The following is a 16746-nucleotide window of genomic DNA, read 5'->3' as shown; positions in this document are numbered from 1 at the left end:
TGAACCTTTTTTCTTCAATGATTTGTGATCTTCACTGGTGTCCATGGATTACATGAAATCTTTCCACCTTTATCCACCTTTGTCATGGTAGGGAGAACACATCAATGCAAGGGTGGGGTCATCTAAGATAGCACAAGGGTTAAACTGAACATCCGTCACAGAGCATGCCTGGTTACTATGGGAACTGGGGGGGTCTTGAGAATTGATCTGCACACATAAGTTACGTGTATGCAAAAAAAACATGTCCTATGGTTGCTATGGACAGTTAGTGGGATCCAGCAACCTTGTGACCCCCAAAGGAATTAAGCAAGCTCAGGAGATAGATGGATGAAGGGACAGATGGACGGACTATAGAAGTACAGTATTCTGCACAGCTGACCGGTATGTTTGCATCAATTAAGACACGGAGTCCAACGTTTCAAAACAGCTCCTTGATTCTTTATTAGCAGTAAAGTACCAACCTCTCCATGTGAGCAGCCTCTTCCAGGATTTTACAGTTTTATTGCAACACATTCAGTTCTGCAATTCCGCTTTTATAAATAGAAAAACAAAATTTGAGGCGACTTTTTTTGACAAACAGAAACAAAAGTCTTAACAATCTGCCAAATGACATATTTGAGGCTCACAATTCACCCCAAATCCTGAAGGGGCAGAAATAAAAACGCACAGCTGTCAAGGATGACCTTTTTAAAAAAAAAAAGGCTTCAGGAGTCACAGTCACTAACAATAAAGAGAGATCGGTTAGAAAGCTAAATACTGGTTGTAGTTACACACTACGTGACAAAGCTATGAGGAAGACCAGGTTCCTTGATAAAGGTCGCTACTTTTCAGTCACGTTTTGGAAAAAGGCAACAGACTCAGTCACCAGAGTTTGTAAAAACAAAACAAAAAAAAAAAAAACTTTAAGCACTGATAGAAAAAAAGGAATGATATGTAATGCAGCTTTACAAAAGAAAACAAACAAACAAGACAATCCTCATCTAAAATCTAGAGACTAGAAAGAAAGGCCACCAGGTTCACAGAAAACATGAACACAGTTCTACGTAAGAAAAAAAGCTCAGACGAGGCGGTCCAGCAACAAAATGTGCAATTAAATAGAAAAAGGCAAACTTTACATGTCCTACAGTTTAGCTCAAGGTCTCTTGGCATCCTCAAATGGAGAAAATCACAAAGACGCTCCAGATAATCCACGCAACTTTAGATGGTATTCCTTTTCTTTTTGAGGTTGACTCCCGACTTGCAGAAGCTTTTAGGGACCTGGGGGGGGGTTTGGACTCGTACCCTGTAACTCGCTCCGTACCCTGTTCAGTGCAGAACCACCACCATCCACAGATGATGAACACACAAGTCCCTATGCGAACATCACAAGTGAGACTGACGGTTTTCCTGACCACATTCATTCAAAAACGGGGACATCTTTCCTTCTGTGTGGGTTCATGAACCAGGTTAAGTGTTGGTTCTCAAATAACTGGAGTAAATTTTGCATCAAATTAAAGCTTCAAGTGATTTCTTTCTTCAATGTTTCCTTTTCTTTTGACTTTCAAACTAAAGGCTCAGATTGAAGGCTTCAGAGGAGCCCTTTCCTTAACCATATCTGAGCGCGTCGACTTTAACTCCGTTGTTGCTGGGAGGATAAAACCTGGACCTTCTCTGCAGAAGAACCTCAGACAGACGTGCAGGCGGGAGCGGCTCCTTCGTACGCGGGACCTTTGGCGCTTCGTCTGAGTGTCTGAACGCGGTTCCATTTAGTCTCTCAGGCTGTTGATGTGAGCGCAGATCTTTAGGGCGGGGCCTAACTTAATGTTCATGGTGGACATGAGATGCTCCTCCTTCAGAAGCAGCAACGCCTGGCCGTCGATTTCCTGCGACAGGAACATTGAGGCCAGATCCTCGCAGCCTGAGAGGGAGGACGACAGTAGAGTTAGACGGGGGAAAAAAACAACCAAAATATACATAGCAGAGTGTTTCTAATATTTATGTCATTTAAAACACTGAAACCACAACATGAAAATACACAAAAATCCCTTTCATATTTTATTTGATTTAAAAAACACAATTAAATGAAATGTTTGGAGGAAGCCTGAAAATTGACACCGGAAATGTACAAGATTCAGACTATTTGAGCAAAGCAGCAACTCACACTCAAGTTTTGATCACTTTCTCCAGTTTCAGACACAAAATGGCCACAGTTTTAAGGGTTACAAGGAACTAAAGTGGACCCATTTTACATTTTATACAGTCAAAAAAGGTTTGAAAATTGGTTAAAAAAAGAAAGAAGTGGAACAAAATAAAAGCATGATGACCTTTAGCAAGGTGATATATGAAAATAATGTGATTTCAGGCAAATTAAACATTTCCAGAATCGATTAAATTCACAATTCTTTGGATCAACTCGTTTTGATTCAATTCAATTTTGAATTTACACGGTTTAAACATTTAGAAATATTTGCATAGAAATACATTAATAATCTGTGTGTTCTGAAGATATTCATATTAGTGGGATACAGTTCACATATTGTAAAATGTATAAATAAACGAATAAAAGTAAAAAAAAATAATAAACCATTTATATTTTACACCATATGGTGGTACATGGACGGCATTTTTAGTTTGGCCACCAGGTGGAGCTCAGTGCTTTAGACCACAAATAGTGATTTTTAAAAAATGTTTCCTTAATGTTTACATCTACAAATTGTCGTTAGACACTACTTTTAAATGTTGTTCTCAACTAAAGAATGTTTAATAAAAAAATTGGTGGTGAAATTTTTTTTGTGTGCTAATTTAAGACCAGTTAAAACAGACCGGTCAATTTTGACCGGGAACACTAAAGTAGGGGGCTGAATGCGAACACGACCGGAGGGTTAAAAGAGTTTAGAAAATTCGTGCCTGTGAGTATATACAGCTGTTCATTTAGTCATACCTTAAGTTTCTTTCTTTTTTTTTTCTTCATATTTTTTATTTTCATACTTCTGTTCTCCCCTACATCATTCAACAGTGAAGGTTGTTTAGAACTCCCTCAGTGTAGACGGTCTGACTGAAGTTTTTTTTCAAAAGATCCTTTATGGCACAACTCAAAAGTTTTTCGTCTTAATCAACATTTTTTTTAGAAACTTCCTGCTTTCAAACCCTTTCAAACAAGTCAAATCCTCCAACCTTGAAGTGAAGAAATGAACTGCGACACTTCCTCCACGCTCCACTGGGCGGGGCTGGAGGGCGGGCAGCTGGGAGCGGAGCTCTCTGGCGGCAGAGGAGGCGGCGGCGGCGGCTGGTGGCAGGAGGCCGAGGAGGCAGGGGAGAGTGACAGCGGGTCGTCTTCATCCTCCTCTGCAGTGGACTCCTCCTCTGAATGGCTGGACTCTGACCGACACTGAGTTTGAGAAGCAGAAGAAAAGGTCAGGACTGGATGGGGATGAGAGGAAACATGTACTTTCAAAACCTGTGTGATTAGGGAAAAAGGAGTAATTTAAAAATAAAAGCCTAAAGTATGTAATTTCATTTAGTCTGGATATTAAAGATAAACTTTGCTGAAAGTGAGAAATTAAAACTGTAATTTTGAAGCTACATCATGACAGTAAGCAACAGAAGCCACTAGATGGCAGCAAACGAGCGTTATGAACTTCTCCTTCAGAAGGTTTATTTGTTTTTGCTGGAAAAAAAGGTTCAGTTATTCTTCAAAATCAACAGTTTGAATAATTTAATGTATGAAAAATCATTTTTTTGCTTGAACAAATAATAGTTGATTCTTCCGGGTCGTCTGCAGGATCACCTTGACAGGAATGGGTCTCCCTGCTATCTTGGCGCTGGCGATCTCAGAGCTGGTCCGGCGGGGAACCCTCCTCCTTGCGATTCCTCCCTCCTCGTCCGAGTTGGATAAATGCGCTTGGCTTTGCTCCGGCGCCGCGATGTGCTCCGGACCCCGACGCTGGCCGTGGCTCTGCCGCACGGGCATGTGCTGCCTGAAGCTGACGTTGTACCTGGGGAACCAATACATACTGTATCGTAGACAAAGAGTGACATATGCGGTACTGGAGCCAGGACGAGCAACAAACAGTTGGTTTGTCTCTTTGCAGCATCGCACACAGACACTGAGCAAAGAGACAAACTTAAAGCAGAAGCAAAAGAACAAACTCAAAATGCAAACATACTGTAAAAAACAATGCAGGCAATGCATTGTTTATGTAGAGAAATAAATAACACAATAATAAATGCAATGTAGTTTGTCATAAGACAAAAAAACAACACAAATTTTGAATAGTGCAGTTTGACACACAGGAACACAAACATTCATGCTCTTTAGGTTCAGAACTGCTGTGCAGAAGCGGCTTAACCACATTTACATTCAGAACCTTTTCTTACTGGGCTGTTCTGAAGAACTTTGGAGTGACCTGCATTATTGAATATATCCAATAAAAAAAGGTTTCCGGAAAAAAAAAAGAAAACTTTTACAGAACAATCATTAAGAAACTTAAATGTGCAAACACAGGTGCTTTGGCCTTAGTGCACAGAAAGCCAGTGAGGTTAAATCTGGGTTGGGAGAGTAATTATCTGATGCTCCAAAAAGGAAAACCCTTTTCTCTAATTTCGAAAACAGAAGTTGGCTCCATAAAATTAATTTTTGTCAGGCATGTTGACTAATGTTTGCTGAAATATAAAAAAACAACTGACATTACAAACCACAACTAAATATTCAACCATAGCAAAAAGTTAGTTTTAGTACATTTCCCAATTTACATATCTTATTCTTAAGTCTTAAAAGTATTGTTATTATTATAGTATTGTTACTATTATTATCCTGGTCCTCTCTTTCTGTGGAAACCGGCTTTTTTTGCAGTAAGAAAAAAAAGTGCAGAGCTTTCTTAGTCTGGAGCATCAAAAGAGCATCTCAAAAGACAGGAGTGTGAAAACGTTTTGGACTTGTGGGTCTCAAAGGGTTCTAAAATTTGACAGAAGGGCCGGAGCAGAGGTAGATGTGGGGAGTGTTTTTGCAATCGACCTCATAAGTAATGTAATCTGGACGAAAAAATGCTTTTACTTTGATTGAATACATTTTTAAAAAGAGAACATTTGTTTCAAAACTATAACTTGTATCTCATTTCAGGGCCAATTCCACCAAAGGGTTGATGTTCCTCAAAGAAAAACGCAAACTTAGAAAAATGCTGTGTTCATGTGGTGTTGGGACAATTGAAAAAAATGACATCCGAAAAGAAAAAAAAAAACACATGAATGTCAGAAAAGCAACAAAATCTTCCAATGCCACATGAATGCAGGATAACTAAATGTATTTATAGTGCGCCATCTATGGGTAGAAACCAGAATTACAGGCAAAATAAAACACTGACAAGGGTTTTCAATGTGATAAGAACTGGAAACATCTGACTTCCTCCATTAAGATGTTCTTCAGCTCCGAACTGCAGGAAAAAACATCCAAAGTACTTCAAACAGCCCATTATGACAGGTGCTGGGTTTCTTTTCAAGTTTAGATGTCAAAACAACAGCAAGCACAAAATGTGTGCATTTAGGGAGAAGTGAGAAAGTAACACAAATGTGTTTTAGTTTTGTAAAACCCAATATGTGTTGTGAGTTTTACTGAGGCTGTCATGAAAACACAACTGTATGCAGCAGCAGCAGCACAGTATTTTAGCATGGCCCGTTCCGTGTGCGATCGGTTGCATGCATGGTATGTACCTCTTTGCACAAGACATGGAGCAGAACCTTTTGGTTCCTCTGAACTGACTCGCTGGAGCAAAGTTTTTGCAGTATTCACACTTCAGCACTGGAGGGGAGAAAGAAAAAAACTATTAGATCACCAAAGAAATGTGCAGCAAAATCCATCTTCAGTTTTTCTGTTACAGTACAAAAAAACAATAAGATAGGCTCTTGACAATTGGTACTTTTTCATAGAATATAATTTTGAAATGTTTTTAGTCGTTATTTATTATAAATGGGGCTGAGAATCAAGTGAGATGCTCATTGAGATGATGGAATATTCTCCTTTTAAAATATCAACAACAGCCAATCACCATCCAACATGAAACACCCCCCAGTAAAGAGGATTGCTACTGTACTGGTCACGATCAAGCTTAAGGTCCCCAAAAGGGAAGATGTAGAACCAGAGGTCTGATGATTGTTTTTACCCAGAACTACTCAGGTCTTGCCACGAAGAGTTCTTCATGTCTTATTGTTAATAACATGTCTTCCACTACTGGAGATTGAGGCTGAAACGTCCGTTTTGCAGGTTTATATGGCTTTGAACTTTCCCACAGTTTCCGTGGCGACACAAGATGCCCAGAGTCTGTGATTTCATTTCACTCTGTTGATTAAGCCCAAGTTTCCGGCAAGGCGGTTAATTTTGTGTTTGTTAAATAAGCTTTTAAGTTAAGACAACCCTTTAAGTTTTTTAATGTTTTGCTTTTAACAATTTTAACTTTGTTCTTTGACATTCTCCATCACAGTATTTCTTTTATTTATTTTTATCCTCCGTTTTTCATTTACGGGTTAAATATTTCATACCTACAACTGATTAATCTTCATATCAACTTCAGTTACCAAGAATCTAACAGGAAGCAGAGCTTTATGCCGGGTACCTGTTGCCGTGGTTACATTCTCGGATTGATTAGTGTCTGGACTGTCGAGTGACACATCCTCACCCGCCGAGTCTTTCATGGTTCCACACACCTGTCAGCCAAAGAGAAGCGAACCCTCAGTGAATGTCATCAAAAAACGAACACAAAACATCTGCACGGCTGCTGTACACACCGGGAAAGGCTCCGCCCCCTCCTGAATAACAAAGCCCTCTATCAGGTGAGTGAGAACTTGGGGTTTGACCACAGCCTGAGGAGGCGGGGCCTTTTCCCCCTGCCCGCAGGGTCCACGGGACACAGAGAGCGCTGGCGTGGGGGAGGGAGATGCTGGAGGAAGAGGAGAGCCTGTGGAGACGATGATAAAGATGAAGAGGAACCAGGGAGAGGCTGTGAACGCTACTGCTTTGCTCAGCCGATGTCTTACCTGCACACGCAGGTTTGGCGGGGGATGATGAGGCGCAGTCTCTAACTGCCTGCAGCCGCGGGGGAGGGGGGGCATCTTCATCATTTGGTGAATTGGAGTCAGATTTTCTTTTTAGTGATGCGGGGACCTGCTTTACCTTTTTAGAGTAAAGTGAATGAAAAAAGGTGACAGGAAATCATTTTTATGAGGGGGGGGGTTACAGAAACCAAAAAAATAATATTGATGTATAAAAAAACAATAGCTGACCTGCGGGGTGTGACTCCCCAAAGAGTCTCCGTTGGCAGTCACCCCAGCTCTCTTCTGCTCTTCAGACAGCGGGGGGAGCGAGCCGGTGGGGCGGGGCTGTGAAGGGGAACGAGATGAAACTGCAGGGGTCTGGGAGGAGGCGGAGTTTAGCGCCACAAGTCCGTTCTGGTTCTGTCCAGAGTTCTGATTGGCCTGCGGATGCACCTGGGGAACCTGAGCCAGCAGGGGGGCCTCCTGGGGAGACTGAAACGTCTTCAGCCCCACCCCTCGACCCACGACCCCAGCCTCCCTGGAAGCAATGGACGCCACCATGGTGAGCAGGCTGGACGAACTGCTGAGGACGGCTGCCCCCTCCTGATTGCAGCTGCCCCGGGCCAAAGCCAGAGCCTGAGCGCCCCCTAGTGAGCTCTGCCTGGCCCCCACTATCTGAACAGGGATGTGTGGGGGCTGAGAAGTCAGGGCGGAGCTGCTGGAAGAAGGCGGGGCTGGGAGGATTGGAGGAGGGTTCCTTGAGGGCAGCTGCAGAGGGAGGCGGAGCCCCTGCAGCGTTTTTGGCTGGATGGGAATGGGGGCGTTCCCGTGACCTGACTTCTCCGTTCCGATGGAGGTTTTCTGCAAAGGCTGCACCACCAGAGTCTGAGTGCTGACCGCTGGTTTGATGGTGGCTGTGCCGACTGGGTAACCGTGAGGCTGCGACGCAGCGCTGGATGTCAGCACCAGGGCGTGGGCGGCGGTGGGGGCTGTGCTCCCTGTGGTCAGCGTCCGGGTTCCATGGAGCAAGAGCTGCGAGAGAGGGATCGAGGAGGTGGAGGATGAAGAGGACGACGATGCACCAGCGGATGATGTGGGATGGGCTTTGAGGTTGGTGGGCTGAGGGTAAGTGGGAATTTTGATGTGGGGAGTTTGGGGGCTTGGTTTAGTGGGAGACTGGGGGGTTGACTGATGCGAGGGCTGGACCAGGGAAAAGGCAGCTGATAAAAACAACAACAAAAAGTTTGTGAGAAAAAGAGTCATATTTCAAAGGAAACTCAACTAAGCTGTTTAAAAAAAAAAAATCAAAATTGTTTTTTTAACATGTTCTTGTGGCATTTTTCTGATCTTAATTAAGGAAAGTTAATCTTAAAATTGCAGTCAAAGTATTTCTTTATTCTACTCCTTGTGAGTCAGCAGACTAAAAATGCAGTTTGAAAAAGATTGTATCTGTGACGTAAATTATTTTTCACAAAAAAAAAAAAATCAGGATTATTTTTAATTTCGACATGTCAGAACAAGATAATCACTGCAACAGCCAGACACGGTGGTAGTAGTGTGATGGTGTGGGGGGCTTTGCATCTGAATTCTTGAATTCTGTCCTTTATAAGAAAATCCTAAAAGGGAAGAACTTTGGTTCTGCAGCAGAACAATGATTCACACAGAGCAGTCAAATTCTGAATACATAGAGTTATGAAGGTTCTGAACTTAAAAAGCGGACAGATTCTGTTTCGTGAGCTTGGAATAGACACTCCTGCTAGAAAGCCCTCCAAAATGTCTGAATTGAAACAATTCTGCAAAGTGTGGAACTAAATGTCATTCACAGGCACGAGAAACTCTAATTTACAGCGGATTTCTAGCTGTTAAAACTAAAAAATGCAGATACCTTTCTGATTGGTCCAGGCAAGTTTTGACAATTGATAATATATAGCAGAACAGTTCATAAACTAAAGCTTTATTAGTATAAACAAGGATGAGTCACACTCCACCACGAGCAATAAAGAAACCATTAGTAAAACCAGCTGCTTCACCTGCATCGTTCCTCTCTGGGGCTTCAGTTTTCACACCCACACCTTTGGGATTGGACACACCCCTCATGGCCAGATTCTGCACCTACAAGGATAAATAACAATCATGAGCACAAAGACGTCACACAGCGTTTAAACTCCATGATTTGATGACACAGACCTGGTCGTTGTCGGTCTGGCTGCTGGAGGACAAAGCAGGAGTCGCCTCCTGCTGCTGCGGCAGAGCTGCCACGGCTGCAGTTCCTGTGCTGCTGGGCATGAAGATCAGCTGGGAGGAGATGGGAGCCCTGAGGGAGCGGTTGACCTGGCGGAGGAGGTGACAGACACGGATCACACCTGTAAACCGGTCCATTATGTCAGGTGAACCGTCTAATGAAACCCACCCGCAGGTACATCTGACCCTGCCCTCCTGCCGTCCCACTTAGCAGCACCGACTGGCTAATGGTGGAGGTTGCAGAGGTGCCCAAAGGACGACTGCTGGCTGTGGATCCAGATGTTACGCTCACCTGTAAATCCATTTTTTACAAACTTAGAAATCAAGGCTGTGGAGGTGGTTCTTAATTATAAAATGTAATTACACCGAGTGGAGCAATAACAGGATAACGGATGACAGGGAAGGCTTACAGAGGAGGTGCTGGTGCTCTGAGAAGAGCTACTGCTGCTGCTGGAGGGACTGGACTGACGGCTGGCGGCCAGAGTTGCCTGACAGAAAGAAAGAGTATGATTAGCAATGCAAAACGTGGCTCTTTGGTCCTTCCCTGAACCCATCCAGCGCAGCTGCACTCGTGGTTTTCTTCATCCGCTTCCTGTGGCTTTCCGTGGAACTGCTTATTGTGGATGCTAAACTTCCACGCATACCTTCACTTGTTGCACGGCAGCCAGGTTCTGCAGCTGGGCGTTGTTGATCTGCTGCTGCAGCATCAGCTGCTGGAAGTACTGAGCCGCGTTGGGTTGTCTCTGCAGCGCCTGCAGGGCCTTGAGGAGGGAGGAGCAGACGAGAAAAATGGGACACGTGTACAAAAAGAGAAGAGGTGGAGAAAGAAGGATGATCTAAAAGAGGATAGAGACACCACTGAGATAGATAAATCAAGAGTGCAGATTGAGAGAAAAGAGAGCAGGGAGGGAGCGGCAGCCCCCGCCAGCTGCCTGATGTACGATCTGGTACAGTAATAAGCTGCGGGTCCAAAGCGAATGGTGGCTCAGATTAGTATGTGCAGGGTGACAGAGACAGATGGCGGCTCGAGGTGACAAAGGCCTGGAAAACAACACCAAGACTCCATCTCTCTCTGCTCCACTCTGATTCAGTCGCTGGAAATCACTTTCTGCTCGTCAGCAAACACATCAATCATAAACCATTAAGACAAATAAGCCTCAACGCAACACAAACAGCTTGTGCTGCAGCCCGAGGCACAGTCCCGATATTAAAATGCAGAGAATTGGAATACCTTCTACGACTTTAAACAGGTTATAAGACAAAAAGCAATAATGCAGCCAAATTAATAATGGAGCTCAGATTTGAGGTGGAACAGATCCTGGTGTTTGGACATGCCACCTGGCGATGCGGTTCCCACTGTACAGCACAGAGGAGGAAGTGTTATGGTGTGGGGATAAGGCTCCTCTGGGACAAAAGAAAGAAACCCACTAAGAGCATGCTTCAAACTAAATTGACCAAAGTCAGAAAAAGAGCAGGACTGCTGGATATTCAAAGGACATCAACATTTACCAATACTATCTTTAAAATCCCACATCCTTTAGAAGGAGGGCTTAAAGTGCTCAAATGATCACAAGAACTGTGTCGTCTGGGGCAAATGGCTGTTTTTTTGTTGGGGGGGTGGGGTGTCAAGATCTTCCCTCCAGCATGTCTATTGTTCTACTGAAAAACCTCAGTGCTCATGTGAGGCCTGAGAGAAAATGGCTCCCTAAGCTTTGGCCACAGTGAACACCATAGAGGAAGATGAAGATGTATATTGGGCGGCATCATTACAACCTTTCTGCATCTAATAATCTACTTTTGGGTTTTCTTCTTAACTCCCGGGTGAAGGAGGGGCAGAACTTTGGTTGATCACTTCATCCTGGTAAGATGGATCAGATAGCAGAGAATAATATACAGGAACCTGTCCCATGACAGAGCTCCAGAAGAACTTCTATCCCTTCCAAAAGGACAAGAGAACATCAAGTAGAACTGAGCTGAACTCTTCATGAAATCCAGGCTAAAATCCCCATGGTTTCCACATTTGCAACTCTTTGTCTCTGCTAATTCAAGCCGTTTCTTATAAATAGTCTTGAGATTTTAACAGGCTGAGAAAAATCTGTAACTTTGAGTTTGTGCTGGATGCCAGAAACCAGCAGCAAAAGAACGCAGTGTTCTGAAAGGTAAGAGAAGATCAGGAGCAGTTCCTATTCGATGAGGAGCTTCGGATGATTTTTCTGATCTTTTTGCAGTCAGGACCAAAGACGAAAGGAAAGACTGCTCTGAACAGGTCAGGCTGAGCATCTATCAGGAGTAAACACTGCCTCAACAAAGTTCAGAGTGCCCCCACCCCATACGCACACCTACCTGCACAGCCTGTCGCTCATACAGAGACATGGAATTCATTGCTGAGGTGCGGGGGCTTGTTCCAGACGCAGAGCTCCCGTTGGGCGAGCTTCCCTGCTGGTTCTGCTCGCCGCTCGTCTCCATGGCTGCAGAGAAGACGGATGAGCTGAACATAAATGAAAACGCGGCGAGGAGCCGTAAGACCCCAGCCGATGAGAACAGAAACACCTGACTGTGTCCCCGACTAGCTTCACTGAGCATGTGCGGTCAGCGGACAAAGTAACAGACGAGCGACTTTCCCTTTTTATCCACAAAGTGGGGGAAAAAAATTAAATTTGTGTGGCAGTTTTTTCTAAAATTAAATGGCTAAAAATCACAGAGGAAGAACTGCTGCCACCATCAAGAAGCCACATTTTAATAAGAACATTATATACTATTGCAAATAGTATTTTGTTCATTTTGAGGACTAATTTAAATGCTATAAACACTTGAATAGGCTTGAGTTTTTAATCAAACGAGCAAAAACCCAAATAAGCTATATTAAAAAATTTAGTGAGACTTACTTTTTTTTTAAATCAGTTGCTTTTGAGTTCAAATATTGTTTTCAATTGTTTTTTTTCAGTAAGGGAATTTTCCTTTAAAAAAAAGTTGGTTGCTAAGCTATTTAAAAAGCTCAAATTTAGATTTACACGTTTTTTTGACTGCATTTAATTAAACCAGGGGTCTCAAACCTGAGGCTCTGGGAGCCACATCCCCCCAGTGTGGCTCTTTGAATAAACAATTTGAATAAATATGAAGCTACTTAGTCAAGTTGAGCACATATTCTAATCTATGCTTCACAACAGTGACTAGATGTGGTTCAGACTCAATGTTTTAAAAATATGCAATTGCGTTGACATATACAGATTTAGAAAATTGGAATCTACATCAATGTCGACAACTAAAAAGGAAAAAAAAATGACAGCGCAACACAATCATAATGATAGAAGATTTCATGTTTGATTTGGCTATCTAGCATTTTTAATTCAATATTGCGCTGCAGCAGACAAAACTTATTTGACACAGGGTGTATTTTATTTTGAAAGGAACTTGTGTGTGCTTCTGTCAAAAGAAAATAATTTAAAGTTGTTTTTCATAGAAAAATATATCATTCTTAGAATCCAATTAATATAAATATTTAAAAGCTACATTTTATAAAAGAATGGCTTAAAGGCCACGTAAACATAAAGTGCAATTTTCTATAAAGGTTAAGCAAGATTTGCAGACTCTTGCAGGGTCAGTAAAAAAAAAACTGGAGCAGAAGTCTTTTGTAGTGTAAAAGGCCGACAGCTGGACTAAACTAAATAATAGTAATTAAGGACAAAGGATCAACCACACCCATCTAAAAGAATTTTCTAGAGACAAAATGAATCTGAAGATATAAGAAGGCAACTCGAACTTTAATTTAATAAAGCATCTATTAACCATGGGGTTAAGGAGTTTTCTTTTATAAATAAAGTTAATTTGAAAAAAATTAGAACAGCAATAAAAAAGTTTTTTTTTTTTTTTTACAACTTTAGGGATGCACTTCATTCATTTAAGGCCTGGTGTTAATTTTAGTTTTTATTAATTTATTATTATTTAAATTTGTAAGTAAAGAATTAATTTACAATTTTGTTCTTCTGCTCAAAATGAAAAGAAAAATACATTAAATATTCACTAAGTATAGAATTCGAAGAAGAAAATGTCTAAGGTATAAATAACTACATATTTTAAAATATTTAACAACTGATGCTGCAAACAACAGTCTGGGGTTTTTGCAAAGCGATCTGGATTATTCGCGGTTATCATATTGTTTCTATTTGTGATGTAGATCCATCATCAGGAGTGACTCAGCATCATCATCTTCATCTCTCCTTTCTCATGAAAAAGTCTCTTTTAGCTGCAGCGTTCACCTGAGCAGCGAGCGCGGAGCTAGCCTCGGCTAGCTGCCGTCCATGTTTCAGACCAGTTGACACTGGATCCACCGGAGGCTACTCCTCCTAGCATCCCGCTAACCGCCGCCACCGCTGCAGCAGCAGCAGTCTGGCTCGGTTAACGGGACTCGGGGTCCATCCTCACCGTTTCAGCTGCGGCTCTCCCCCCGCCTCCTCTTCCCGAACCGGCTGCCTGCAGCACAACGAGTCCGAGCGACTCAGCGGCCTTCCCGGCTGTAGGAGCGAGCTGGCCGGCGCCGCCTCTCCCCGCTGGATCCTCCGTGCTGGACGGCGGCACTGATTCTGCTGCTCTGCATAAATTTGCAGCTGATGTGTTGTGTGGAGGGGAGGGCAACGCCTCCTTTTCTCTCCCGCACTGCCCTTTCCGGCGCGACGGAATGACGGGAAAAAAGATGGAGGGAGCCGGAGGATGGGGGAAGCCGCTAATGATCAGAATTATTTTAAAGACCCAATCCGATGGAAATTGAGTTGTTAATAAGTTGTTGTGGCTTTTTTGATGATGAAATATACATATAAAGGAATGTAAGCTTAAAACTGCATTTCTGAGTATTTCTTTCTTCAAATCGTGTTGAATCAGGAGCAGACGAAAAAAACGCTGTTGGAAACAGCTTGTAGATGTGACGTAAAAGCTACTACGGCAAGCAACAAGCTCCATTTTGATCATTGACAATATAAGAGAACTGAGCTGAGTTCCAAAAAGGAAGAACCAAAATCCCATAAACTTCTGTAGAGAAATAAACAGCTTCAATTACTCAGTCATATTTATCAGAATAACCATTCTTACTCTGCAACACCTTTTAAACATGTTCCTGCTAATCATAAAGCTAGAGTGCCCTGGATTTTAAAAGTAATTTGGGCACCATGCTCACTACTTTTTTTTTAATGCCGAATATGACGTCATCGAATTTACAAAGTGAAAATCTAATTGATATGCTCATGAGCATTTTGGAATTGTAAATTCGGAAAGCACTACAAAATGGCGAACGCACTATAAAGTGTACTATGTAGTGAGTAGTGAAGGAATTCGGACACAACCCAAGTTTTTTTCTTTATTGCAAGTTATTCTGCATGGAGCAGTTATAAACCAAGCCCATTTTCAGTGAAAGGGGTGTGGCCTTCTAACATGCTCATTTCTCACTGGAGAGAGTGGTTGCCAAAGAAATGTCAAGTTAGACTTACATCTGGTTCCAACATGAAAACGGTCATTTTATGTGAAAGAGGCGAATGGATTGATTTAACTACTACCGTAGTTATTTTCAATGTCACACTACCTCATTCCAGTTCACTTATATAATCAATGATTCTGATGTATTTGTAGATGAACAGGTACATGAATGTCTTTGTTTTCCTCGTCAGACCTGGAATCTGGCTCAAAACTGGACGACTGGATAGCTCAGTCATTGCTTGCCATTTTTGTTGCACCTGTAATATTAGGTTGGGGTTGTGAGGGGCTGTAAGCTAGCGGGAGAGTTTATAAACAGATGGATGATGGGAAGTAGGACAGGGCTTACTTAGTGTTAACAGTCCCACCCACAAATTAGAAGTGAATTTCTGATTAACTCCTGCTGTTCTGCAGAAATTATGTCCTAGAAAACCACACAGGTTTTTTGATTTTGCTCAAGAATGGTATAATAATTAAAAGACCACTAGGAACTCTTCTGAAATAGATCAACAAATGATTGTAATGGGACATTATAAAAATGAAAAAAACATTATAATAATTTTTGCCTTTTTTTAAAATGCAAAATAAATTAATACATTGATCTAATACAAACTCAAAAGATTTTAACCTTAAGATTTGCAACCTTTGAAAGTTACAACATAAATTGAGATTTGCTCCCTACTTTTTTAAATTAAACTATATATCTATATAATATTGAGTGTGACGTTGTCTTGCCATTTATTTTTAGTTTCTTCAGTTTTGTTAAAATATCTATATTATTGTAGCCTAATTTTTAGACAGGGTTATATAGCAAAAAATACAAGAAAATAAAAGAACACATTTATACTTTGGAAAAAATGTAGGCCTAATACATTTAATAAGTTAACTTTTCATGTTTTTGCTGCTCGAGTTCTCACACATACCAAAAAAGTAGACCACATCAATCCAGTTCTGGGGTCTACTGGTTGCCTGTCTGCTAGAGGACAGATTTCAAAGTTCTGTTTCTGCATGGTTTAAAAAGCTTTGAAGGATTTTGCACCAAAATACATGACTGACCTACTGACCCAGTATGTACCAACCAGACCTCTCCGGTCATCTGGATCCGGTCTTTTGTTCCTAGAGTCAAAACAAAAAAGGTTCTGTTCTCCACAGATCTGGAACAGACTTCTAGAAAGCCTTAGATCTGTTAAACACTCAGTTCAATTAAATCTGTTCTCAGCTAAATTTAATTAGTTTTTATTCAAAAGCCTTCATCCGCACTGTTACTTTAAGTTTACATTAAATTCAGTTCTTTTTAAATTTCTTTAAATTTTTATTTTAATGATTACCCCTTTAACATTTCCTTTGAATATTTCGTCTAATGTTTTAGTAGTTTGAATTGCCTTTGCACACAAAATGTGCATTTCTGACTGTAAGTAGTATCATCATTGATTTACTACCTTTAAAAGATTACAAAACACAACATTTCTGGATACACAATACATATTTTTATTGACTGACATTATATTAGGTTGCACAAACAGAAACGGGTGGAGTGCCTCAGTGGTGAGTCACAGAAAAATGTTAAAGACATACGTGAACACTGAAACATATGAATATAGTGACTGTCTGGGACACAGAATCTTTCATGCATCCTTTTTGCAACACTAAAATGTGACATTTTTGACTTTCCGTGCAAGGTAAGCTACCCTGTATCAAAAACCACATCATCAATGGCACTGCAATAGTTCCCTTTAGGTTAAATATGAAGAATGTCGCCCTCATCACCTGAAATGTTTCATAATAATATTACAGTCCTGTGAAAAAGCAACACCCCTTTCAGGGTTTAGTGTACAAAAAATTCCAAAACCACAAATAAATTCTGATAGAGTATAAACACGCTAATAGATAAAAGTTAACTCAAGAGAAAACAAAAACAGTTACTTGAATATCTTAATAATTAAAGCGAAAAATATGCAAAATTCTGTTTAAATTATCAGAAGGGGGCACATACCTTTTCACAGATATTCGCAGTTGAGTTAGTAGCACGGAGGATGAAATCTC

The 16746-nt window shown here is 41.5% G+C and overlaps 1 protein-coding gene across 2 annotated transcripts; it reads right to left on the bottom strand.

The window, feature by feature from the left end:
- Positions 1–416: 416 nt before the first annotated feature.
- Positions 417–13885, bottom strand: LOC101173875 (polyhomeotic-like protein 1). 2 transcript variants are annotated; one of them, XM_023959911.1, is made up of 15 exons: positions 13666–13885; positions 11587–11711; positions 9888–10004; positions 9654–9731; positions 9413–9535; positions 9190–9333; positions 9033–9114; positions 7252–8222; positions 7006–7141; positions 6757–6926; positions 6585–6675; positions 5686–5773; positions 3767–3992; positions 3154–3367; positions 417–1897 (listed from the first exon to the last, which is right to left on the bottom strand). In XM_023959911.1, exons 2-15 carry the CDS (start codon positions 11707–11709, stop codon positions 1746–1748), a joined length of 2715 nt encoding a protein of 904 aa, XP_023815679.1. In that variant the 5' UTR covers positions 11710–11711; positions 13666–13885; the 3' UTR covers positions 417–1745. The 2 variants fall into 2 exon arrangements, with proteins under 2 accessions (XP_023815679.1, XP_023815680.1); XM_023959912.1 differs by having other exon boundaries at positions 3767–3974; positions 13666–13884.
- Positions 13886–16746: the final 2861 nt, after the last annotated feature.

The sequence above is a fragment of the Oryzias latipes genome, chromosome 11 (genome assembly GCF_002234675.1).
Source record: "Oryzias latipes chromosome 11, ASM223467v1".
Classification (NCBI taxonomy): Eukaryota; Metazoa; Chordata; class Actinopteri; order Beloniformes; family Adrianichthyidae; genus Oryzias; species Oryzias latipes.
This window is presented reverse-complemented; position numbering and strand designations above follow the sequence as displayed.